Source organism: Crocuta crocuta, unplaced genomic scaffold (assembly GCF_008692635.1).
Source record: "Crocuta crocuta isolate KB4526 unplaced genomic scaffold, BGI_CrCroc_1.0 scaffold97, whole genome shotgun sequence".
In the NCBI taxonomy this organism is placed as follows: domain Eukaryota; kingdom Metazoa; phylum Chordata; class Mammalia; order Carnivora; family Hyaenidae; genus Crocuta; species Crocuta crocuta.
Window position 1 is genome coordinate 6,991,995 of NW_027531999.1, and position 27,924 is coordinate 7,019,918.

At 40.0% G+C, this 27,924-nt stretch overlaps 1 protein-coding gene across 1 annotated transcript in view; it reads right to left on the bottom strand.

Annotated features, from left to right (window-relative positions):
* Positions 1-26,369, bottom strand: part of IRAK3 (interleukin 1 receptor associated kinase 3) — a 40,127-nt gene extending 13,758 nt beyond the window's left edge. The window contains exons 1-8 of the mRNA XM_077775269.1: positions 26,354-26,369; positions 22,496-22,678; positions 17,411-17,475; positions 16,736-16,790; positions 15,385-15,536; positions 11,555-11,619; positions 5,134-5,248; positions 4,206-4,324 (exon numbers count right to left, since the gene is read on the bottom strand). Of these exons, the coding sequence (XP_077631395.1) occupies positions 4,206-4,324; positions 5,134-5,248; positions 11,555-11,619; positions 15,385-15,536; positions 16,736-16,790; positions 17,411-17,475; positions 22,496-22,678; positions 26,354-26,369 (770 nt within the window). The remainder of the gene's footprint in view (positions 1-4,205; positions 4,325-5,133; positions 5,249-11,554; positions 11,620-15,384; positions 15,537-16,735; positions 16,791-17,410; positions 17,476-22,495; positions 22,679-26,353) is intronic.
* Between the last annotated feature and the right edge of the window lie 1,555 nt (positions 26,370-27,924).

A 27,924-nucleotide genomic window follows, 5' to 3' on the forward strand; every position in this document is an offset into this window, starting at 1 on the left:
GATATTTTGGTATGTTCTAATCTTTTTTATTTCATGAATTTGTAACTCTAAAAGTTACAACTATACCATACACTAGTTCAATTTGGCCTTTTAAAACAATTTAATGCTTATTTTTGAGACAGAGTGCAAGCAGGGAACAGCAGAGAGAGAGGGAGACACATAATCTGAAGCAGGCTCCAGGCTCTGAGCTGTCAGCACACAGTCTGACGCGGGGCTCGAACCCATAAGCTGCGAGATCATGACCTGAGCCAAAGTCGGACCCTTAACCAAGTGAGCCACCCAGGCGCCCCCAATCTGGCCTTTTCCCCTTAATCTCACTTTATGCACATTGTCCCATGTTATTTCATACTATTAAAAACATTATTTAGTCGTGTCAAATGATGTATGAAAAACTCTCCTGTGATTCACCAGTCTGAGGTCCAGAAAAGAAAATAAAAGTATCAGGGCCGTGCAATAAAATGATACCTTCCCTAAAAGCTGCCTTTCCTTACAAAGAATGAGAAAATTCATATGATGCAGGCAGAAGAATAGGAATCTTAGACCTTCCTGAAAGCACCAGGCTGTACAAACAGGGACCAAGAATCAAGGAGTCTCAAGTTTAGAGTAAAGTAAAGAATTCATTTAAAAGATTCGGGAGGGTGATCTGGGTCAGCCAATTCACATTTGGTCAGGCCTGCTGGAGGCTGAATGCCATTACCATCAGATGTTCCGTGCCCTGCATGAAATGAGTTGGTTTCATTCCAGTTTCTAGAGAACAGGTGCACACATCACCAAAGGAAAGGGGAGGAATCTACTGTTATGGCTGGTACTAATTAACATCTTTGCTGGCAGACTCAGCAGAAAGGCCAAGAGTACACTGGCTGTAGAAGGGGTTGATTTGGTCTGGAACAGACAGGGACACACTGATGAGCCCTATGAAACCACAATCTCAAAGAAATGCCCACAACCCTGGAACTCCACACCTGGACGCATGCCCGGGCGGGCCTGGTCTACAGATGGTTATGTTTGAGTCCTCGAACCCTTTGGAAAAGCCAAAAAAGGCAACAATCAGCAATAGCCCCTTTACCAACTAAAAAAATAAAATACATTGTTAGCACATTTCCAGTTTAAATCCTGCCTCTTCCGTGAAATTCTGTCTCTGACCAGATCTCCTTGGTGCTCTTTTATCTGTAATACTATTCGGCACTCTGCCTTGCAGTGTTGCTGAAATGATTTTATACTTGGGCCCATCCAGACAAGTACCTGAGATACCAGCCTGGAAGAAATGGCCTCCTTCTAAGTGTAAGGCCTCCTAAGAGACTCCAGAACCTTTCTGTTCCCACCTATGGTCCCAGAAAAGCCTCAGAGTCCCTCGTAAGAGCCTCGCTTATCCTACCCAGGTCCTCAGCCTGGTTGGCACCCCAGTGGGTGCAAGCCCATTGCACCCCTGCCCATGACATTCCTCGCCCTTCCCAGGAGCCCTTTCCTTCTTCTCCAATCTTGTTTCTTCCTCTCCATTTGTCTTGCTTTCATTATACACTTGGTAACTCTTTACTTGACTCTTTCCCTTGAACAAATTATTGCCTCCACTAGGACTATTCTCTCCTCTTCTTTCAACCAGTCCACTGCCATGACCCATCTCCCGAAAGACTGGGCTTGGAACTCTGTAGTTAGAGCGAGCCTTCTCAAACCAGCCGTCTTTAGTGCTGCACTATATATTCTCTGGGTTTGTGTTATCCTTCTGGTCACCAGGTTAAACCTTCAAGGACAAGACTATGATCACCCATGTCTACCCCACGTGGTCTAATATAATGTCCTGCATACAACAGGTGTTCCATAAATATTTGTTAACTAAAATAAACATGATTTTCCAAATGTGCAATAGCCATATGTTAACACAGAAGTGATTTTTCTTAAAGCAGAGCTTAGTTTGGAGGTCTGCTTTCCGAACACAATAAACTGATGATAGAGGTGAGTGCTGCGGACAGAATGTTTGTGTACCCCTCCCACCCAATTGTCCCCCTACAATATCCCAGCTCAATGTCTCCAATGGCCTGATTCTGCCTTCCTCCTTTCCTCCCTTACTTCTGTTGTTCCTGAGAGCACTCTAAAAAATCTGCTGCAGGCAAATTTCTCCTCTGAGCCTATTTCCTGGGAGCCTGCCTGAAGGCCCCTGTCCAGAAGGAGAAAGCAGGTTATCACGGCCACAGCCTGAGCTCTAACCTGATCCCTGGAGAGAGATGCCAGCAGGGGAAATCCAAAGCTGAGGAAAACCTTGGATACAGGCAGAGGCTGGATCTGTATCCCTCCGTCACTAACCCCCTCCACACTCCCCATTGGTGGTCTTCCCTGTCCCCCTAGCCGATCAGGTATCAGAACCTTAACACTCTCTTGCTTCTCACCCCTCTCTCCTATCAAGCTCTGCTTCCAAGAAAGGATGTTATGAGCTCAGTCATACAAAAGGGAAATTAATAACATTATGTATTACTGCTTGGGACTGAAAATAAGCTATATTCACTTTAACTTTAAACCAAAGGAAAAATATATACAGCAAAGTTCCAGGTGTTTATTTATTTACTCAGATAAAATATATCTGGGCCCCTACTGTGCGGAGCTGGTGGTAAGGTGGGTGGAAGAAGGATTCCTTCAGGTTGGGGGTGGCCCTTCAAAACAGGCCCCTGACACCTTCATGGTGTATCTTTCTTTGTTCCAGGTCCTTGAGGCAGCACCCGCTTTGTGCTGATTCTGTGGGGCCACTAGAGTTGATGAATTACCACCATGCCCCAGGAGCAGACATCTATGGGCTGTTCCCCTATGCCCCCCAGGGCCAAGTAAAAATCTAGTCTTTTTTTCTCTTTTTTTTATTTTAATGTTTTTATTTATTTCTAGGAGAGAGAGAGAGACAGCGTGAGCAGGGAAGGGTCAGAGAGAGAGGGAGTCACAGACTCTGCAACAGGCTCCAGGCTCTGAGCTGGCAGTCAGCACAGAGCCCGACGCGGGGCTCGAACCCACAAACCGCGAGATCATGACCTAAGCGAAAGTCGGACGCTTAACTGACCAAGCCACCCAGGCGCCCCAAAATCTAGTCTTTTTATATGGAGTTCATTTCACCAGAAAACAAGGAAGTAAGCCATCTGCTCCTCTTTTGCTCAACTCAAAAGCACACTAGATGCTTTTGCAAGATACCAGTAGATGGTTCAGAAAAGGCATCAGCCTTTTAAATTCAGTCATCCCTGCTACTCCACCAAGGTGTCTTTACCTACTTTTGAACAGATTCAAGATGAAGGGCGCACAGGAAAAATTCACCAGGGGGATTTTTGTTACAGCCTATCTACTCTCTGGCTGAAATATTCTTTAGGTCTATTGAAGAAAAAGAAAGATGGAAGATGGTGCTTCTAATTTTCTCATGTTTCAAAAATGAACACCGAAGTTACTGCTTGGCTTGTCCCAGATGTAAAGTGAGAAGCCTGCAGGCTCAGTGGAATCAGCAAGACACTGGGGACTCAGGGACAAAGAATTTTAATCATCGTCTACTGTCTACTGCTGTTACCTTGCTGGGAATCCCCGGACAAGTCACTTAACCTTCCCTTAAACCTCACTTGAAAAGAAAAAAGTGAGATTAATACAGGTGCACTTCAAAGTTTAGTGTCAGGTATAATTAATAAAATATGCAAAACAATCTATCCTACATCGTTCATTAGAATTCCCAAAGATAATATAAACTCTCCCTTTGGCAACATAGATGTAGCTTTTGAAACTGGGTAGATGCAATTTTCATTAATAAAAAAAATATCAAATCACTAGAAGGTACACCTAAAACTAAGTGGATATTGTATGTCAATTATACTGCACCAAAAAAAGTAAGATTTTGGGAGCACCTGAGTGGCTCAGTTTGTTAAGTGTCTGGCTCTTGATTTTGCCTGAGGTCATGATTTCACAGTCCGTGAGTTCAAGCCCTGCATCAGGCTCTTCGCTGGCATTGCAGAGCCTGATTGGGAGTCTTTCTCTCTCTCCTTCTCAGTCTCTGCCCTTCTCTTGCTCTCTCTCTCTCTCAAAATAAAAAATAATAAATAAATGAAAAATCTTAAATACTTAGATGTGCGTTCTTAATCCTTAAACACACATACATACCAGGGAAACTACAGGTAGAAAAGAGTGTGAAGTATGACTCCCCTGTGATGCTGAAAGGGGCTTTTGGGTGCAAGTCAAGCCCCGGGACAACTTACCTTGATACACTGCCACAGATGACCGAGCACGGCTCCGTGTTGTGCAAATACTGAATGGCTCTGGACGTTCCTATTAACACATTGATCCGAATGTGCCAAGACAGTGGGGCCGTGTTACCCTAAAAAGACAACAGTGGTTGGTCTGGGAGTAAAACACACGTGTGTGCAGTACATAGAGGTACGCCAAGAAGAGAAGCAGATGGTAAGGCAGGGGAAGACGGGGGAATGAACATTTTGGTTTCCCATAACTGACTTGTGATTCAAGATACATTTTCCTCTACTACCAATGACTCTAGTCCTCTTTACATCCAATAGAAATACCCAATAATTTTAACCTTAGCTTAATCAAAATATGCTTAGTAAGGTAACTATGGTTAAAACTTCATTAAGTAAGATTTTTAAAGTATTTGTGGCACAACAGTGTGGGTAATTGAGAACAATCTGTTTTTATTCTGATCCTCACTGAAATGTAACATATTCAGAATAAATTGTTAAACTTATCTTTCAAAAATATGAGGAATCAAGGCATTGGTTCAACCTTCTTCTCTTTAAGGAGTCTGAATCGCCTTTATGTCTACCCTTTGCATTGAATGGTATTTTGTGTAAAGTTATGCAAATAAAAATTATCTAAGAAAGAAGAGTAGTTAATGTAAACTCATGGAAGATATGGAACTAGTAAGAAGTAAGGCTCCAGCAAATCTTTTGGCCACCACATTACACAACACACAATAACTCAGGTATTTGTGCAGTCGTTTTTAAGAGTATAATATTAATTCATGGAAAAGTCTTCTACTTCCTCGGGAAGCCCATTGTTGACGATCCCCTTATGTGAACGCATGTTGGCCTCCTGGATCTCAGGAGATTTCAGCAGCTCTCTCAGGGTTTCGGGAGGTCAGAGAGTTGGGGGGAAGTCATAGGTCTGACTTACCACACACTGCAATCTGTCAAAAAGTGATCCATTTCTCATATATGGATAAACGAGGCAGAACTTCTCACTCTCTGTAAAATATGCAGTCAACTCCAGTATGTTTGGATGATGGAACCTTGAAACAAAAGATTTTTAAATCCATCAAATTGTTCATTCAGATAGGAAATGAACAGTGCTGTTGTTTGGGGGTGATATGGTGGGGCGGGGAATAGGTTTAAAGGAAAATATAAATTTGGAGAAGGAAGAGGTAATCTCATTGGACACATGACACAGGTTTGTTTTCCAAATTGGTCTAAAGAGTTCTAGCAAACACTAGCCATTCTTTGATTGTGATCATGCAACTATAAATAAAATATCCAAATATAAGACAGAAAATTTAAGAAAGTGACGATTTCTTAAAATTTGGGGGTCTTGGGAACTTTATAAGAAATAGACGACACTCTCTGTTATTAAACTATGTTTATCAATATGAAAGGCAGTGTTAATAAAGATAACAAAGATTTGTTAAATAGGGATAATACAATTAAAACTATTCATTTCATTGCTTTAAGTATACTGTATAAATCACCAAAATAGAAGAATACAGAAGACTATTTTCACCCATCCATTTAATGAGTATTACTGTGTCAGATTCTGTGCCGGGTACCCATCACACAGCTAAAGAAGATATCCAGGGTCTTCATAAAGCTAAAATCAGTTACATAAAATCCATGTGATTAGTAAAGTTTGATGTTGAAGAACATATCACTGATTTTTATTGTATTTATTTATTTATTATTGAAGATTTTTTAAATGTTTATTTTGAGAGAGAGAGTGTGTGCACACACATGAGTGGAGGAGGGGCAGAGAGAGAGGGAGGGAGAATCCCAAGTGGGCTCTGCACAGTCAGCACAGAGCCCACCATGTGGCTCAACCCCACTTACCTTGAGACGATGACCTGAGCCAAAATCAAGAGTCAGACGCCCAACAGATTGAGCCATCCAGGAGCCCCTAAAGATTTTAGTTTTAAGTAATCTCTCCACCAAATGTGGGGCTTCAACTCACAATCCCAGGATCAAGAGTTGCATGCTCCACCAACTGGGCCAGCCAGGTGCTCCAAATATATCACTGATTTTTAAATGGCAAAGTTCTGGGGCGCTTGGGTGGCTCAGTGGTTTAAGCATCTGACTTCAGCTCAGGTCATGGGTTCGAGTCCCATGTCAAGCTCTGTGCTGACAGCTCAGAGCCTGAAGCCTGCTTCAGATTCTGTGTCCCCCTTTCTCTCTGCTCTTCCCCCACTTGTACTCTCTGTCTCTGTCTCTCTCAAAAATAAACATTAAAAAAAGATTTTTAATGAGAGTTCTATGTCAGTGTAGCATGCATTTTCAGCCTCTTTTCCTTTAAAACTCTGTTTCTCTTTTTTTTAATTTTTTAATGTTTTATTTATTTCTGAGAGAGAGAGACACAGCGTGAGCAGGGGAGGGTCAGAGAGAGAGGGAGACACAGAATCCGAAGTAGGCTCCAGGCTCTGAGCTAGCTGTCAGATATAGTTTTGGTGCCCCAAAACTCTGTTTCTAGAATACCTGTATCATCACTGTGAAAACCAATGGAACTCAGGTAACAAATATGAAACATAAAATGTGAAATTCACCTATAGCATGAACCCAGTTCAATTTAATTATTTATTGATGATCTACTATGTTCTAGGCATGCTTGGGTTAATAATAATATGGGTTAAAATATTAACCCATAAAGGTTTTTTTTAAAAATTCTATTTACAAAGGCCTATTATTAGTTTCTTCAAAAGTAAAACCTTCCTATAAAACACACACACACACACACACACACACACACACATAGCTTCAGGTTTCTTTTATTCCTCCTATCATAAAGAAGGAAGGGTACTGGGGCGCCTGGGTGGCTCAGTTGGTTAAGCGTCTGGCTCAGGTCATGATCTCATGGTTCTCGAGTTCGAGCCCCACGTCAGGCTCTGTGCTGACAGGCCAGGGCCCGGAGCCTGCTTCAGATTCTGTGTCTCCCTCTCTCTCTGCCCCTTCCCAGCTCATCGTGCTCAGTCTCTCTCTCTCTCAAAAATAAATAAAAAAGAAACATTAAAAAATATTTTTTAAAAGGGGTGTGTGTGTCTGTGTGTGTCTGTGTGTGTGTGTGTGTGTACACAAGATCCATACCCCTATTGCAATTCTGACCATATCTATAAAATGAAAAACAATGGACTGAAAAGGAACTGAGCTGGTGTATTTGACTACCTAAAAAACTCATTTATACCACTACCTGGTAACTTTAAAATAATTTAAAGAGCTAGAAATCTTTTGGAAAGCAGCTAGCAGACTTCATAGAGACGCAGTGATGGCCCTGGTGCTCTGCTGTCTTGTTCACAGGGCAGAAGTGACCACTTGCTTATCTTTAGATACTACCAATCTAGCAGCAAAGTGGACACTGTACAAGTTTGTGAGGTTTGGAACGTGGTGCAGCCATAAAGACTGCTGCTGGCTTTGCATCTACGGGCCCTTCTCAGCCATCCTTTTACTACACATTTTTAAGTTGTAGGATTTTAGATTATATAGATCTGAAGGTCTGCAGATACAATACCTTTTTTTTAATGTTTATTTATTTTGTGGGGAGAGGGGATGAGACACAGAATCTGAAACAAGCTCCAGGCTGCGAGCTGTCAGCACAGAGCCCGACGTGGGGCTTGAACCCAGGACCAGTGAGATCATGACCTGAGCTGAAGTCAGACACTTAACTGATGGAGCCACCCAGGCGCCCTGATACAATACTTTGAAAATCAATTCAACCAGCAATTGTGAGTGTCTATTGCAGATAAAACACAATGTGAGGGACCACCATGTGGTGGAATGGACAGACCTGAACAACAGACAAACCTAGGTTTGAATCTCCGGTCTTGTTTGATCAGCTGTGTGAACTTGGGCAAGTTATTTAACTTCTGTGAGACTGTTTCTTTGCTATGGTCTGAATTGTGTTTCTCCCCCAACTTGCTCCCCTGCCAACCCAGCTCACATGTTGAAGCCCTAACTTCCAATGGAAAGGTGCTTGGAGATGAGGCCTGTGGGAGGCAGTCAGGGTTAGGACTGCATCCCTCACAATGGGACGAGTGCCCTTATAAGAAGAAACACTGAAGAGTCTGCTTCCTCCCTCTCCGCCCTTTCAGGACAGAATTAGAAGGCGGTGTCTACAAGCTAGGATGAGCGCCCTCATCAAGAACCAAATCTGCCTTGATCCTGGATTTCTCAGCCTCCAGAACTGTGAGAAAATACATTTCTTTTGTTTAAGTCACCCTGTCTCTTTTGTGACAGAAGCCCTAGCAGAGGAAGCTTCTTCAACTGTACACAGTAATTAAAACGTCACTTCCCAAGGTTCTCATGAAAATTAAATGGAAAGGTAAGTGTTTAGCCAGGTGTTAGGTCCTCAAAAATTATTAGCTCCCTTTGCTCCCCTTGGGAAAGGAGGGAAAAAAGGAATCAGCAGCCACATCCCAAGGACTTCACAATTCTGTTTAAGGCACAGGGATTAAACACTTCCCTTAATATTGAACTTGAAACACTCACCCTCAGGTCTCAGCTGAGATGTTACTTTCTCCGAGAAGCCTACTTGCTGCCCAGTCCCCCACCCCCCCACACCGGGGTTACCATTTTCTCCTCCCTCAGTGCTCTGTACCTCCCCATCTTACCGCTTTGTTTACTGAAACAAAACTGTTTGTTCCTTTTAACTTATGGGCTTCTCTCCTAATCCCACTTCAGCCAGCATGTTCTGAGAGAGGGCTACAACTGACTTATTCATTAATAACTATCTGAGAAGAAGGAGATTGAAAAAGATTTAGGAAATGAGTTGGACCTTCTCAAAAAGGTAGGATCTACCTCAGTTTCCCCATCTGTAAAATGGAGATAATGACAGTACTTACCTCACAGGACTGCTGTGAGGATTAAAGAATTAATACATGTAATATATTTGGTATTAAGCCTAAAACTAAATAAATATTACTGGTATAAATAATAAAAATAGCACACTAAGAGTATTCAACATCATGGGGTTGTTAATTCTCTTAAAAGTCATATATAAATACTTCACCAGAATAAATCCAAATGGGTAAGAGACATAAATGTAAAAAAATGAAATCATAAAAGTACTTGGAAAAACCATGGTAGAATTATTTTATAACCTTTCACTGGGGAAGGTCTTAGGAACTATGATATAAAACCCAGAATCCATAAAAGAAAATAAAGATTAAACTCAACTACATTAAAACCACTTCCGCATAGCAAAGACTAGGATAGGCAAAGACAAATGTCAATCCGGTAAAAAATTTGTGTCTTACGGGCACCCTCCTACACTGTTGGTGGGAATGTAAACTGGTGCAGCCCCTCTGGAAAAGTGTGGAGGTTCCTCAAAAAATTAACAATAGAACTCCCCTATGACCCAGCAATAGCACTGCTAGGAACTTACCCAAGGGATACAGGAGTGCTGATGCATAGGGGCACATGTACCCCAATGTTCATAGCAGCACTCTCCACAATAGCTAAAACATGGAAAGAGCCTAAGTGTCCATCAACTGACGAATGGATCAAGAAGATGTGGTTTATCTATACCATGGAATACTACATGGCAATGAGAAAAAATGAAATCTGGCCATGTGTAGCAACATGGATGGACCTTGAGGGTGTTATGCTGAGCGACATAAGTCAGGCAGAGAAGGACAAATACCATATGTTTGCACGTATAGGACGATTAGGAGGAACTTGATGGAGGAACAAGCGGGAGAAGAAGGGGCGAAATAGCAGGGGAGAGGGAGGGAGGCAAACCATGAAAGATGCTTGAATGCTGAGAACAAACTGAGGACTGATGGGTGTGGGGGGGAGGGGGGAGATGGGCATGGAGGAGGGCACTTGTGGGGATGAGCACTGGATGTTATATGGAAACCAACTTGACAATAAACTATTGTTAAAAAAAAAATTGTGTCTTATAAGACTAAGGCTATGTTCGGGGCTCGACCTAAACCATAAGATCATGACCTGAGCCAAAGTCAGATACTTAACCAACTAAGTTACCCAGGCGTGCCTGCAACATTATTTTCTAATATTAAAAGATTAGAAAAAATCTAAAAATCTGACAATATGAGAATGGTTAATCAAATTACAGTACAGGAACACAATGGAATACTAAAATAAGAGTGAACAATATATATGCTACCTCTGATGAGAAAATAAGAAAACAAAAGAGGGGCGTGTGGGCAGCTCAGTCAGTTAAATGTCTGAGTCTTGATTTTGGCTCAGGTCACGGTTTGAGTCCCACACTGGGCTCTGCACAGAGAGAGTGGAGCCTTCTTGAAATTCTCTCTCTCTGTCTCTTTCTGCCCCTCCCCTGCTCTTGCACACACACGTGTGTGCTCGCGTGCTCTCTCTCTCAAAATAAATAAACTCTAAAAAAAAAAAGAGAGAAAACAAACACATACATGCTTATGCACAATGTATTTCTGGGAACACCTACAAAAAACTGATGACTGCTGTGCCCTTGGGCAAATCCGCTGGGTGGCTAAAGACAATAGAGGAAAAATTCCTTTTCTTGATTTATCCTTTGGCAGTTTCAGAATTTTGAAAAATTCCAATGTATTACTTACTCATTAGCAAATAAATAAAGCTCAAATGTAGAAACCTTCTGCGGTTACAATGTTGGCTTTAGTTTTTTGTTGACTAAATGATATGCATTAAGGTTTTAGGATTAGAAGGCTAAATGTTTTGATTGCTGGCCCAGGCTATAGAAACAGGATTTAGTGCAATGCCTCCTCCTCCACCACCCACTTCACATACTGGTTTAGAAAACATCTGAAAAGAACATTTCTTTTCATAAAGGGTGTTGAGTGAAGTCTACAGGGTTAAGGGCCTCCAATGAGCAGGTTGTACAGCTGCAGATATGAATATATATGAAAATGAAGTCATTTCAGTTTGTCTCTGAGGACACCTGGGCTCATGAATGAATTCCCAGGAAATAATATGCACATCAAAAGCACTTGATTCCTTTGTCTAAACTCTCTTCCTGAAGAGGGTAATACTGATGAAACAGTTTCGGACTAACATGTCTCTAAGGAAGGGGGAAACAGTAAAATATATACAATTCTAACGTTGGAGGAGTTATTTTACATTCAGCCATGTTAGTCACACATGATTTAATCCACTTCCTTGTGACAGTTTCTTGTTAAAATATGTTCAAGTGAATTATGTGAATGGTCCACTTTAAAATGTGTTCTAAGGAATACACTAAAGCAGATGTCAAAAATTTACCCCAAGTTCTCATATCCACCCCACATTTATTACATGCCAACCATGCCAAGCACTGTGCTATAGAATCAAAAATGCATGAAGATGAAAACCAGGCACGGAGGGAGAAACTCCAGACCCAATATACTCACAGTAGTAAAACTTCAAGCTCAGATAAAAACTGCTTCCATTGTTTCTTACATTGCATTTTTTTCTCCTAAATATCATAGAGAAAAATAAGAAAAAAAATTAAGAAAAGGATCTCTATTTCTGGGATTTGTAAACCAGGGTCAATAGTCTTCCTGAAACCAGCTGACCTTTTTGATGTAAATGTATATAAAGATTTTTCTGGGGAGAGGATCCTTAATTTTCATCAGATTTTCAAAAAGCCATTAACTCCCAAAAAGATTTATAACCACCGCTCTCAAGTTAGAAGTTTTTCATGCAGGGTATTATGTTGCCGTATTTTATATTCAAACCCGTTTACCATATTTTGTACACATTTACATACATTTAAAAATATGATCTGTATTCAAAGAAAATCCCATGACAGAAATGCCCTACCTGGTATTAAAAAGAATCCAGTTTGCGATAGCTGTATTCCGGTTAGAAGTGATTTCACCAATTTGGCATTTATGATTTGGGTCATTTGGTTTCAGGTTTACCTTTGTATTAATTTTGAAATGATGGGCTTACTAAGAAATTGAAAAACATAACTCCTTACTTCAAAGAATCTTCAGAAGCTTATCCCAGTGCCTGACACAGGAATATTTATTGAATAAATTAATGAATTCAGTAATATTGTATAAGGACCTTCTCTGTCCCTGGTATTATTCCTGATGGCTTTATAACCCTTATGTCACTGCATGTCTCTGCATCTCAAGATCCTAACTTCTACTGCAAAAGAATTAAGTATGTTATTAGCCTCCATCAGCTCTAAGTTTCTATCATTTGTAAATTGCAAGACAGGGCAAGGTTTTTAGACTCTGTTCTCAGGAAGAAAGAGAGAGAAATCCAACTGGAATTCTGGAAGCTATTTTCCAAGTTAACCCAGGGAGTCAGAAACAATAAAGGAGGCTAACGAATCATTTTCATGGACCACTTTATGAGAATTTACATTTTAAAGTGCCACTGTCCTCAGAGCCAGGTGGATTTGGTCTCCGTCTTATTTCTAACACTCAATATTTGTGACTTTTTGTCACTTAACCTCCCTGAGATCATTGTTTTCTTATTCTGAAAAAAGCAGGAGTTAGTTTTTGTGTTCGTGCTAACCTAGCTTAATGCTCAGTGCACAAGGAACCTCAGCTTCACTGGGAGCTGATAAGAAATGCGGACTTTCAGGTCCCTGCCCAGGTGTGCTGAGCCAGAATCTGCACTATAAGAGCCCCAGGTGATGTGGCTGCACCTATCTGAGGCATCGTGGACACTTCCCCACTTCAGTCCCTCCAGGAAAGGTTACTGAAGTTAGTGTTCCAATTTTACAAAACCACATTTCTTTAGAAACAAATACTCTATGGCTAAGGTTTCGTTAAATTGTCCCATCTTTCCTGCTGTGTGTGTGTGTGTGTGTGTGTGTGTGTGTGTGTGTGTGGGCGTGTGTGTGCATGCACACTTAGGGCCTTGTATAGTTTCTAGGTCTTTGGTAACTCTGTTACTTCCTGTCTTTTTACACCTAGAGATTAGCAAATAAACTCATAAAAAAGACATACATGCTTCATTCAGTTCCCCTAATGAACATTTATGGAGCAATTTCCACGGGCCAGGCCCTGTAATAAGGCTCTGGGATACAAGGATAGATAGATAAGACCCTTTAAAGAAAAGCATCTAGCCCATTGGAAGAGGGGCATGAAGAAATCAGTGTTAGGAGATAATGCTATGGTGCTGTGGCTGCACATTGGAGGGTCACCAAAATTATACCAGAAGGATTGGAAGCAATCAAGAAAATGATCATTGTCTCTAAGAAGGAAAGGAGATCCAAAGGCAATGACATTCCATTCTGAAGCCAGATCCCCAGAATAAAAAAAAAAACAAACAAACCCAAAACCTCCCGAGAGAGTGTGAGTTGGTAGCGGCCATGGAGAGACGAGGAAAGCAGAGGGCTCTAGCCACTGGGGGGTGGCTCTGGGGCTCAACCCTAAGAGAACGTACAAATGGGACCCACTGGCCCTAGGAAACAGGCTTCTGTTAGGCCACCTCTAGAATAACCACATTCTCTTTGTTGAATGGTGTTTCATTTCTTTATTAGACCATTTGTCTCCTCAGGAATCTTGAGACGTCCATATAAAATCAGTGGGCATAAAATGCAATTTAGGGGCGGGAAAAATCAGGTTAATAACTAAAGGGGAAAAAAGGGCCCCATAATCTAAGCTGCAGAGGAAGAATCGCCTTAGATCCATCCTCTGCCCTACTTGCCCAGGTCTATCTAACCGATCAGGAGATTTGGTCCATTTCACCTCTTGTCTTAGACATACCTTCTGCTTGCCTCTGCCCTGGCTCAGAGCGGTGCTTTTCAACGCTGGTGACACATCCAAACCACCTGGGGAGCTTTGTCAAAATACAGATGCCTGCCACCACTACTCTCACTTAACCTGATGCTGAGGGGGTCATTTTAAAAAAGCTCCTGAGGTGACACTAATGTCAGGCTTGAGGACCCTGGTTTAAGTACCATCCATTTCTTCACTACACACCCAAGACCTCCTCTACCCACCTCCAGACTAGTCTCCTCCAACGCCTCTGCCGACTTCCAGCCCATCGTCTAATCAGTGCTCAGAGTTATATTTCAAAAACACAAACCTAATCCTTTCACCCGCCCACTTAAAAACCATCCACCGACTTCAGCCACCTTTCCCATATCATCTGCCATTACCTTCCCACCTCCCACACGAAGTTCCCCTCCACCCAGTGATCTGTTATTAGTGAGTAAGGTGTATGTTGGCATGCACGCACGCACGTACCTCCGGGCTGTTGCACCTGCTCTTTCTTTCACCCAGAAAGCACTTCCCATGCCTCCTACCTGCCAAAATTCTACTAGGCTTTCAGAATCCAGCTGAAAGGTCACTTCCTTTCATCCACTTTTTCCATTTGTGCATTGCAGAAGTGTTTATCAAGTACTTCCTCTGTGCCAGGCACTCTTCTGGGTGCTGGATCTGTCTCCGCACTGGCTGTCTGTTCTGTGCTCCCATGACCTCTTGTGCAAATCTGGGCTCAACAACTTCTCACACTGCAGCTTAATCTTTGCTTTACCTGACCGTTTGCCCCACAGGTCTGAGCTCCCTGAGGGTGGAATGATGCCTTATTCATCCTTGCCCAGCACCCAGCTCACAGAAAGAACTGAATGAATGTTTATTGACTGTTGACCTTAACAAGGGAGACCAGAAGATCAGTTCTCCTGGGTGTATGTGTGCATACCTGTCTCTTCCAGGCTCCTGGCTTTGATCCCCAAATACCCTCTCTGCTTTACCGACTGTAGTCACTCAGCTTTCTGCTAAACTCCAACTCTGATCATTGCCTTGCTCCTTCTATTTGATGCCTTCCCTTTCCCACCCTCTTGGACTGTGATAAACGATAGTTTGTAAAGTAGCACCCAACACCAATCTGTGATTTAGCCTGTGAAGCTGCCTGGAACAGACACTGCCCATCCTGAAAACAAAAACAAAAACAAAACTAACAAACAAAAAAACGAGACAACTGGAGCAGACCAGCACAAGCAAAGTACCAAAGCTCCTACAAGGCTTCTCAGAAAAGTCTTTCTCCGTCGACACATCTGGGGATGGGAAAAATTTCACTTCCACATTCCTCCAAGTCAGGCATTCATTTCATGGCCTTTTTTCCAGTCACCTGAGGTCATATATCTTATTTCCATTTATTAAGTTTTATTTTCAAATATATCTCCTTTCAATGTTGATGAAAAATGACACATTCTAGCATGAAATATGAGCAAATAAATGGAAATGATATCCTGCGATAGTAATTCTTTCCATACCTGTTTAAATAATTTAATGGCATAGGTTCGGTTTTGGATCTCCACTCTGTATACCTCAAAAATTTCCCCTTCTCCAATTAGGAAGTCTTTGTGGAAATTTTTGGTTCCATCTCTGATGCCTTGAAAGCTGATGGAGGATTTAAACAATATTCCTTAGGGTAGAAAGTAGGGAGAATTTTTTTTTAAGAATCAACATCATCGTTATAAAGAACCAGAAGTTCCATATTAGAAATACTTCAGAGCCCAGCGGAAAGCCAGGAGTGGAAGGCCCAGGAACCAAAACTGACCCCATCATATGCTCTCTGCTCTTGGGTCTGGCTCCCACCATTCCACAGAGCAAATGGCTTTTTAGATATCTGAACAATAGTACTGTGATTCTATCACCCTTCCAAAGAGGTCGGCCAAAGATCTCAGTTGAGGAAAGTTTTCCAGGACTCTATTTCCTTGTCATTAGATCAATGGGCTGCTTTTGACTGACTATGAACCTAAAATCATTAAAAGAAAAAAACAACTGTAGAAGCAGAAATTTTTCTATGATTGACAGAAACATTTTTCATGAGCCAAGTCCTCTAAATTTCTAACTTACTTCCTTAGAGTAAATTAGGAAGATGCTTCAGCTTTAAAAAATAATAATAATCTAAAGCAGAGATCGAGAGAAAACATTTAAAAGGTAATCAAATACATATCCAAAGGGAAAAGCTTAGCTAAATCCTCCACAGCCCAATTTTGGATATATTGCCACATTTGCTGTTTGATTTATATCTTATTATTAAATCTTAAAGGACCCAAATTTTATCCAACTTCTCTAATTCTCTTTTGAACCAAAGAAGGTACAGGTCTGGTGGTAAAGATGAGGCAAAGCAGCCTTTACTAACCATTAATGTTTGTCAGAATGATTCCCAAGTAGAATTAAATTATTCTCCCTGCTAATAAAGAAATAAAGGTGATATGGAAATAATGGGATTTTCATAGTGGCCTTCAGCATTGCTCTACAAACACCTCTACAGATCTCTCTGCAAGGGCTATGAAAACTTCTAAAACTATATAAAATCCAATGTAATTTTTAAATGTCTCCTATAAAAATGCAAATTTCACTAACAGAAAATATGAAATCCTCCTGAGGGAAGAGACCACAATTACATTCTCTATTGGCCAATGCATTTTTAATATAACAATAAAATATCATCCATCAGAATCAGTGTCAGTCAAAACTGCAAGCATTTCAATATCTATGAAAATTCTACCCTAAACTTGCATATTAATGAAGTTAATATGTTTATTGCTATTTCTCCCTGTAAATTAACTTAAAGCAAAGCATGATTTAAAGTAAAAAAACATTTTTTTTTTTTACCTTTCTCATTATGTTCAGGAGTAAGAACATTATCCACTGTGACATTGGCTATTTCCTAAGAGAGGAAATACATACTGAAGTAATTCCATTTCATAACTCTAGAAAGAACAGAACCTTAACGGAAATCCAAAGCTCCCCCTGGACTATACAGTGCAATCGAGTAGAATCTAATTTAGAAGACAGCTAGTAAAAAGGAAAGTTACTTTATTTAATTCAACAGTATTCATTGTCATATACATTTAAAGCTTCCATACCAACTGCAAAGACTCAAGTATCATTGTCATAGTTATAGTCAATTTTAAATGACTTCTAAAGCTATAAAAAATGATCACCGCCAATTTTTGTTCCCCTAAAAAGCAACAGCAACATGCAAAATGCCAAGCAGAACAGGAAAATTAAAAGCTGAATTAAGACAAATGCACAATTCACAGCACTCTTAACAGTTCTAAGCCTTATCTAAGACAGATCACCGAGAAGAGGAAGCTCTTCACTCTTCTCACAAATCTCTAATTTCCTGAATCCCTAACTAAACAAAGCAATGAGAAAGTTAAAGCTTTACTGGTTTTAAAAAAGTACTTGCAAATCCAGTATTTTTCTGTCTGATAATTTCATCCCCCTGCTCAATTACATATGCAACAGAGTTCAAGGTTCATTATCTATGCACATACACTCTACCTTGGGTAACAGGTTTGGAAATCTATCTCTTTGATGACTCTGCTCTGAAGGATTCAAGACTGCTCCTGAAAGAGAAATAATGGGAGGTAGATATAGACAAAATTTTATGTCTCTAATAAGCATGTTGTTTTTCTTTCTTAGACTGTGAAAATAAACACCTTGCTAGTAACGTTAATTGCATTAACATTCCCTTTGAATGGTTGCAAATTAACACATATAAATAGCTTTGTAATCATCAAATATTTTTCAAACATGTTTTTGTTCAGTTAACACATACCTACTTTAAATAATTATTTTTTTTAAGTTTTTATTTATTTTTGACAGACAGAGAGAGCGCATGTGAGTGGAACTTGGGGAGGGGCAGAGAGAGAGGCAGTCACAGAATCCAAAGGAGGCTCCAGGCTCTGATCTGTCAGCACAGAGCCTGACGCAGGGCTCAAACACACGAACCATAAAATCATGACCTGGGCCAAAGTCGGACGCTCAGTTGACTCAGCCACCCAGGCATCCCTACCTACCTTAAATTATTGATAGACATCATTAAAAATATTAAAGTAGAAAGTAGAAAATTGAAAGGGAAAAAGCAACACTGTATCAGTTTTTTACCCATATATTTTAAAGTTTTATAATTATGGGATTATATCTCCTTAAGTTAGTTTATTTTTTATCTCCTCTTGTGCCATAAGATATTAGAGGTAGGTGTGTGTGTGTGTGTGTGTGTGTGTGTGTGTGTGTGTGTGTGTGATCAACCACAAACACCTACCACCCCTTCCCAAGTATACACCGTAACTTCTGTCTGTTCTATTTGAATTGAGGTAGTCTATGTAGCTTCCAACAAAAGATGAAAACCCTGAAATATCTTGCTGTCACATCTGACATTTTGATTCAGACTTCAGAAAAGTTTTATTTTATCTTCTAGTGTTTCTTTGACTGTATTCTAATGTTTTAAAAACCTCCTTTGTTTAGAAGACTGGCAACAAAACACAATTAGTAACAGTCCTCCTTGAGCAAACTACAAGCCAATTAGATCTAGCAGACATTCTATAGAATATTCCATCCAAAAACAGGAGAATATATAAATACTTCACAAGAGCACATTGAACAATCTCCAGGATAGACCATATCTTGGGCAATAAAATGAGCCTCAATAAATTTGGAAGGATTGAAATCATACAAAGCACATTCTCTGACCACAATGCAATTGAAATAAAATCAGTAACAGAAGGAAATTTGGGAAATTCACAAATACATGAAAATTGAACAACAAATCCATAAATAACCGATGAATCCAAGAAGAAATCACAAGGGAAATTAGAAAATACTTTCAGATGAATGAAAATGAAAACACAACATACCAAAACTTATTGGATGTAGCAAAAGGAGCACTTAAAGGGAAATTTATAGCTGTAAATGCCTAACTTAAAAAATAAAAAAGATCTTAAATCAATAACCTGAATTTTTACTGTAAGGAACCAGAAAAGAAAGTGCTAAATTGAAGGAAGAAAAGGAAGTAAAGAATTAAGATTGCAGTGGAAATAAATGAAAAATGTAATATGAAAACAGAAGAGAAAATCAACGAAACCAAAGGGGTGCTTTGGAATAATCACAAAATTGATTTAGCTAGACTAACCAAGAAAGAAAGAGAGGAGACTCAAATTACTAAAACCAAAAACAAACGAGGAGGCATAACTACCAACCCTATAGAAATAAAAACAATTTAAGAGATATGATGAACGTTTGCATGTAAAAAAATTAGATAACTGAGGGACACCTGGGTGGCTCAGTTGGTTAAGTGTCTGACTCCTGATTTCAGCTCAGGCCATAATCTTGCAGTTCATGGGTTTGAGCCCCACAGCTGTCTCTGTGCAGGTGCAGAGGCTGCTTGGGATTCTCTCTCTTCCTCTCTCTCTGCCCCTTCCCCACTTGCATGCTCTTGCCCAAAATAAATAAATAAACTTAAAGAAAATTAGATACTTGAAATGGCATAGACAGATTCCTAGACTGACACAAGCTGCCATAACTAACTCAAGAAGAAATAAACAATCTGAATGGACCTATTGCAAGGAAAGAGACTGAATTAATAATTTAAGATTTCCCACAAACAAACCCATGAAATCCAAAACTCCAAGCCTGAATGGCTTCACAGGTGAATTCTACCAAATATTTAAACAAAATTTAACATCAGTTCTTTACAAATTCTTCCAAAATAGAAGAGGAGGAAACAATTCCCAAATCATTCTATGAGACCAAGATTATCCTAATACCAATGCCAGGTAAAACATCACAGGAAAACTATAGCCCAATATCTCTTATGAATATAGATGCAAAAATCTTCAATAACAGCAGCAGCAACAACAAATCCCCAATGAAATATTAGCAAACTAAATCCAGAAACATGTAAGATTATACGCCATGGTCAAATGGGATTCATTCAAGAATCCAAGACTGACTTACAATATGAAAATCAATCAATGTAATATATCACATTAATAGAATGAAGAGCTAAACCCATGATATCCAATAACCTATCATAAAAGCCCAAGGAATAGAAGAGAATTTCCTCAATTTAATAAACTGTATCTGTGAAAAGCCCACAAATAACATCATACATCATACATCATTATGAAAAATGGAATGCTTTCCCCTTTACATCAGGAACAACAACAACAACAAAAAAGTCTGGTCTATTCAACATTATACTGGAGGTTCTAGCCACGGTAATTAGGCAAGAAAAAGAAATAAACAACATGGGTAAGTATTGTGTAGAATAAATTTGAACTAAGGGCACTAAAAGCCATTTTCCTTTTGTTGCCATAAAAAGGGAGAAAATAGTTCATTGTCATATAAAATGAAAGATTCAAAATAGCCCTCCTAAGAAGCCAGCAGAAAACTGTGGATTTCATGTCAAAAGTAGAAAACAATTGCTGACCATTGAAATATAAATGCAAAATGTGTAAGGTCAGTCCTACCAGAAAGATAATGAAAGCAAGTAAAGATTCTAGTTTCTTGAACAAGTAGGTTGTGTCCTGAGATAAGATGGAATGTTTTATGGATGTGAAAACAACTAACTAATGGCCGCCACCTTAATTGCAAGAATAGTGACTAGGAGGAAATACAAGACCTTTCTTGGTAGGATTTGTAGGAAAATCCAAATCCACAAAGTGATCTCTCCTCTAAAATGAAAACCATCCCACCAAACTGAACAATTTCAAGGAAAGGTAGCCAAAAATGGATATTTGAACAGATAATGGATTATTTGGATAACTGGTAAGTCTGTCCATGGTAGTAACAAAGAAAGACTAAATCTTTTTATGCATTTTCAGTTAGGAACTCTAACTCCTAATTCATTGAGTAACTATCATAGGAGACGCCTGTTCCGTAAGATCACTTAATGATTTCCATGAATCATCATACTGCTGCTTTTAACAAGCTATACAACTAACACTTTAAAGATTCTATTTCAAAGCATCAGCTAAACAAGTTGCAATTAAATAATTCTATTTTTCTCAGCAAAGGACTCACAGACCAAAGTGCTATCTTTCCCTTCATCTCAGACTTACCTATCTCCTGGTACTTGGGCAGCAAATCATTGTCTTTCCACCCATCAACTAATCTCATATTTTTAAAAATGAAATCAATTTTGCATGTGCAACAGGGGTCAAGCAAGGAGTGACATTTTCACCTAAGAGTCCATATCATTCTCTGCTGTGTAAATAAACAACATAGAGAGTGAAAAGGTATCCTGAAATCTATTCCAGAATCTGTAAATATAAAACATGACCCTGTGTCCTATCAAATTGGTGTGAGTTTATATTGTGACCAGCAAGTCGTGTGGGCAGTTTCAGCAGCTGGAAAAGGCTCAGAGAATGAAAAGGTGATGCATTTACAGGTTCCAGGGACTCACTATATTTAACCTTTGTCAGTCAACTTCGTAGTGAAGCATTCTATGGTACTAAACCAAGTGAAGAAATAGTGACAAAAGAGATTAGCCAAGTTTTACAGGCAATATCATAGTGCAAGCCTACTGGGAACCGTCTAATATCTCATTAACATAAAAAACATATAAAAGTCCATCTGAAGCTACCGTGTTCTCGTACAAATTTCGCAAGATTTCTCCTAAGTAGGGGTGATAAGGTAGAGGCTCAAGTGCATTAAAAATATGCAAATATACACTGCTAGGAATTTACCCAAGGGATACAGAAATGCTGAGGCANAAATATATAAAATATGCAAATATACAGAGCTAAAAATATCTTTGGATGAAAGAGCCAAAAGAATAAGGATGCTGATTCAAAAGAATTTTCAGCCTAAGAGCCCTTGAGTCTGTAACATAAGACCCAAGATCACTCAAGATCATTCGGGTTGAAGTGAATAAATCTAGAGTGGAATAAACAGAACAGGTGACATCAGGACCTTATTTTATTGATAAAGAATGAATGGGAAAAGCTTCATGAGCTTTACTTATCAGGGTACTTTAACTCTAAGGCATGACACAGCATCAGAAACAGACAACATAAACAGAGGGAAGTATTCGGCCACTGTGAAACGCAGAGGAGTAACGCAGAGTTAGAGGCCATGGCATAAACCCGCCACTAAAGATAGAAGACAAATCCCAGGATTATTATGCAGGTGTCATTTGCACTAAAATACAAGGGGCAAGGAGGAAAACCCAATTATATTTTAACTTCTATGATAAAGCTAATTATAAAAGTACTTACGTTTTACTCAAATATTGTGATTCTGTTTATTATTCAACTAGTGTCAGAGTTTCGGGTGGAAAGCTGATTCTCTCAGCTAAGAATGAAGCATTTAAAAAAGTGTATTTTATAAGTTAAAAAAATGTAAAAAAAAAAAAAAAACCTAAACGAGTGGTAGAAAGGAATGTGTTGTACAATGGAGGCAATAAGAGAAGAAAGTGTCACCCAAAAAAAGTGATCAAAGCCTTCAGATAAAGCCTCAAGTAACGAATCGCTGACATACAGCACAACCAGTCATGGTCTTGAACAACATGCAATATTTGCATTTACAAATTACAATCCTTATAAAATGGACAGAGAGCCAATCATAAGGATCATAAATGCTTACCATGGTTCATAATTAAATGGATGGCTCGATGGTGCCCCATTTCCTGGAGGATCTGTAACAGGTCACCGATGGTCTTGTTTTTCTGTGCCCAGGACCAAAGTAGTTCTCTTGTTCCACTTTTACCTTGGTCTACATATTTTTCGATGTGACGAACATCCAGCCAGCTGTTTGAAAGTCGCTCCGCTGTGGACAGACATTGCAACAGTTAATTTTATTGGAATATGTGTTTGGGCATACTCTATATGGCACATGATTTATAATTTTTATTTTGAACTGATTTTAGCACATGCTTCCCACCCAACTTCCTTCACTGTTAACATCCTACATTACCATAGTGCAGCAATCAGAGCCAGTGATAACTAAGTTGCTAATTTCACCACTTTTTCCACAAATGTCCTTTTTCTGTTCTATGATCCTACCCAGTTTTCCACACTCTAATTTGTTGTCACTTCTTCTTAATCTCCATTCTTTTTATTTATCTATTTTGAGAGAGAGAGAAAGAAAGCACGACCAGGGGAGGGGCAGAGAGAGAGGGAGAAAATCCCAAGCAGGCTCTGCACTGTCAGCGCTGAGCCTAATATGGGGCTCGAACTCATGAACCAAGAGATCATGACTGGAGCTGAAGTTGGACACTTATCAACTGAGCCAGCCAGGTGCCCCCTTAATCTCCATTCTGCTGTTCCTTAGTCTTTCCTTGTCTTTAACGACAATGAAATGCTACTGTGTCCTCAGTGCATAGTATCAAGAGGTTCATGTCCTATCACTGGTGATATTGATAATGATGGCTTAGTTAAGGTGGTATCTGCCACTTTCATATATTCCTCTACTATCAAACTACCTTTCCCTGTAAAATTAATAACTATATCGGGGGAGATATTTTGAGGCTATGTAAACATCCTGCTTCTCCTAGATTTTCCCACAAACATTTGCATCTGCCAGTGGATCTTGTAGATCATAATTATTATTGTGCTATTTGCTTAATGGTGATTTTCTATTTTCCTTTCCTCCTTTATGTTTATTAACTATAATTCTTCTTTAAGAAATTGCTATCCCTTAACCCCCATTTAATTAACTTATTTAATATCAGTATGGACTCATGAATATTTACTCTCTAGGTTAAAATCCAGTACTGTTATTATTTATTTTGTTGCTATAATCATTCCAGCCCTGTCCATTCAGATTGGTTCCTGTGTTCTCCTGACAAGGCCTATCATTTTAGGAACACTTTCTTGTTTTCTGACCCTATGAGATGCTTCAGGCTCATTCTGTATTTATCCCATCCTAGCCCTGGAATCAATTACTTTTCACAGAGTCCTGGTTCCTTTTATTAGATAATGGTGTTTAGAAGGCAAGATGTAGGTACTAGATGTACTCATTGCTACCAGGGTTCCATTGTTCTAGGCCCTCCAAGCAGACAGAGCTAGGAAATGTGTGCATGCTAACCCTCACATCTATATTTCTCTGTCTACACACACATTAAAAACCATGATTTTATATTGATGCCTCTGATTCTTTTTTTTCCTTTTTCCCTTTATTTTTATTTGTTTACACTTATTTATTTACTTTGAGAGAGAAAGAGTGGAAGAGGGGCAGAGAGAGAGAGAGAGAGAGAGGCAGAGAGAGAAGGAGAGAGAATCCCAAGCAGCTTCCATATTGAACTAGGGCTGAAACCTATGAACCTTGAGGTCATGACTTGATTGAGTAGAACAATACTTTCCTTTTGCTAATAACTTTCTTGCCCCACCATCTTTCCTAGAAATCAGCTCCCCAGAACCCCCTTCTACTTGCTAGATGGAATACTGACTGGTTCATGAATTATTAACTAAAGCCAATTCAATCTTCAGATTTACTTGCTTGAATTTCATTTTTTAACAAGTTCAAACATTTGTTGAATGTGCCAGCAGTTCAGTAATTGCATACATCAAGTGTAAGTGGAGCAAGAAGAGGGGTCCCTAACTAAAATTGGGGGGCCTCATGGGAGTGCCTGGCTGGCTCATTTGGGGGAGTGTGCAACTCTTGATCTCAGGGTTGTGGGTTCAAGCACCATGTTACATGTAGCAATTACTTAAAAATAAAAATATTTTTAAAAGTCGGGAGGGGGGCACCTGGGTGGCTCAGTTGGTTGAGGGACCTACTCTAGACTTCGCGGCTCAGGTCATGATCTCACAGTTCCTGAGACAGGGCCCTGCATCGGGCTCTACACTAACAGCACAGAGCCTGCTTGGGACTCTCCCTCTCTCTCTGCCCACTTCTGCATATGTGCATGCTTTCTCCTTCTCTCTCAAAAAATAAACAAACAAAAAGATGAGGGCATCATGAAAGCTTCCTAGAGAGGAGTGGTTTCTGGCACCTGAGCCAAATTTAAAACTATGCATATTTCTAAAGAGAGGCCAATTCTCAAGGAATTATTGGAATTAGTATATTATACTGGGTAGAAAAAAATCATTGGAATTTCCGTTGGAAAACAAGATAAAGGCATGAACTGCGAGCCCCATAGGCTATCCTGTCTTCAGAAGAGAAAAGTCCCCATCAAGACAGAGGACCCTTCTCTGGAAAACAGTGTGGAGGTTCCTCAGGAAACTAACAATAGAACTCCCGTATGACCCAGCAATAGCACTNACGCCCTTGGGTATCCATGTGAAAATGTGGTTTATTGGTGGCTCTGCCATTGACCTATGGTGCAACTCTTGGCAAGTCACTGAGCAGTTTCAAACTTCTCATCCGTAAACTTCCTCTGAAGTCCATTTGAAGTCCCTCCCCAAACAGACACTAAATTTGGTTGCCCCTCTCTGATCTGCTGTTTATAGGAGCACTGACCTTAAAACACCCCCAGTCTTTAGAACACTTCCTAGTCTCCAAATTAACATTCCAATAGGGGAACAGTAAATATCAGGTTTCAGCAAAGTGAAAGTTTAGGTTTCTATTTTTTCTATTAGTAAATTACTTGGCTAACATTTATCGAATATTAGGCATAATGTACCATATAAATTAATAATATTTATACGACATACAGCAAGCTTTTTTAAAAAAATGAAATAAAACAGCTCCCTCTCAGGGCACCTGGCTGGCTCAGTTGAAAGAGCATGTGACTCTTGATCTTGGGGTGATGAGTTCAAGTCCCACACTGGGTGTAGAGATTACTTAAAAAAATAAAAGTCGTGTAAAAAAAGCAAACAGTTCCCTCTCCACTTTGAAACTTTGGGATAAGACATGACCTGATTTGGGGATAAGCCATGAAGGGAGACGACAGCCTTGTGGGCTACCACAGTCAGGGAGGAGCCTGAGGGTGTAACATTGTCACCAGCTAGACCCCAGTTCCTGGCCTTTACGGTCCACCTGCCTACTCATTAACCCTCGTCCTAGATTTTTCCCTATACTCTTCTGTCCAGCTTTCCCCTTCACTCCAACAAATGAAACCCAAAACCATGCCCCCTCAGGTAGTGACCACTGCCTTGACGAGATCTCCTGCTGGCCCAGACCACCCAGATCATTTCTGCTAAACCAGACTGGAGCCTATGCAAATGGACTATGGAGTGACCTGTGGAAGGACCTATGATTATCCTTACCTCATTATACCACTAAAACCTCCACCCAAGGAGGAGACTCAGTCTCATTTACATAACACACAATGTACATGTTGTCATGTTCCCTTAAGGTGCATGTGTGCCCTTACGCCCATCTCTACGCAGGAAGACAAGGCTTCCCAATCTAAATATTCATCCTAACACTAAACAAAAGGAACCCATTCACCCTCTCTCAGGCAGTCATAGCTTTGGAAGCCATTCCCCATGATCTTATTTGCTACACATAAAAGTTTTCTTTGTGGGAAAACTCACCCTGGTGTAGTTTCTGACTCACCAAGGCACCAACTCATGTTGGTTTGGTTACAACATCAGCTCACTGTACCACAGGGGTGAACTGGGACAACGTTTAAGGGTTGAAAGAAGAGAAGAGAGGTTGTCAGATTGTTCCAGAAATGAAGGAAAGTTCCTGAGAGGGCAAAGAAGAGGCCAGTGAGCTTACAGCCAAGGATTCATGTTAAAGAAAAAGTAAACAAGCCCCATGGAGTCTCCCTGTTACCTTTGTAGGTACATACTTGGCACATAATAAATGTTCAATACATATTTGCTGAGTGACAGAGGCCCTGAATGTTAGCATACAAACTTAAACTCTATTCTGAAAGTAAACAAGGCCAAAGACTTCTGAGAAGGTCATGCCAAGATGGAGAATTTAGTTTTTGGAGGATCCATCTGGTGGCAATAGTACTGGGAATCCCATATACAATATTTGCACATAAAAAGGTAAAAACATTTTATGGCTCACAATTCTCACAGTAGAAAAGGAATAGTTTAGGGGCAAGTGAGTGGTTCAGCAGGTTAAGCATCCAACTTTTGGTTTCTGCTCAGGTCATGATCTCACAGTTTGCAAGTTCGAGCCCTGCATTGGGCTCTGCACTAACAGTGCAGAGCCTACTTGGGATCCTTTCCCTTTCTTTCTGCCCCTCCCCTGCTCATGCTCTCTCTCTCTCAAAATAAATAAATGAACTTAAAAAAAAGGTATAGTTTATAATTCCTAAGGAGATCTGGAGTTAACTTTTCAAGTCCCAGGGAATGTCAGATTTCCCACATCATTCTGTTTCCCAGTTTTCTTTTTTTTTTTTTTTCAGTTTCTGAACTTCTTTTTTAAAAGTGCAACAGGCCATAATTCTGTGCTCTCCCATCTTGTGACTTGAGACACAAAAGATAGCAAAAGAGCTGAAGGTTTAGTTTTCTAACATCAGGATCAAAGTGCTCGGAGTTAGCACAGGTCTATGGAACGCAAAGTCATTATTCTAACAGCAATAATTCATGGAGTAAAACTGACCCAGGCTCAGTTGAAATGGATACTAAATGCATGGGTCGCTTCCAGGATAAGAAGCGAAATACATTTTCTCCTTCTGTAGCTGGTGATTCACAGTGCGGCCTTACTAGCTTTTCTTCAGTGATGATACATTCTGCATAGAAATACCACTAAGGAGCATTATAAGCACCCATAAAGTGTATAGTTCATTTGGGTCAAATTCTAGACAATAAGAGCTTCAATGTGATGACACAGGAAGGCAAACTCTTGACATGTTTATTAGTTAGATCCTTCAATATTCATAGTTTTCTCTAATCCTTTCTTGTTTTCTTCCAGAACAAAGAACTTTGTTTATTCGCAGCACTAAACAAATAAAGAGTAAAGTTCTCAATGATTAATTGTGTTGTTAAACTTAAGAGCATTCTAAATAAAAAGATAAATTAAAAAAAATCTGCTGCTGAGGCGCCTGGGTGGCTCAGTCTGAGTGTCCAACTTTGGCTCAGGTCATGTCTCCTCATTCCTGAGTTTGAGCCCCATGTCGGGCTCTGTACTGACAGCTTGGAGCCTGAAGCCTGTTTCAGATTCTGTGT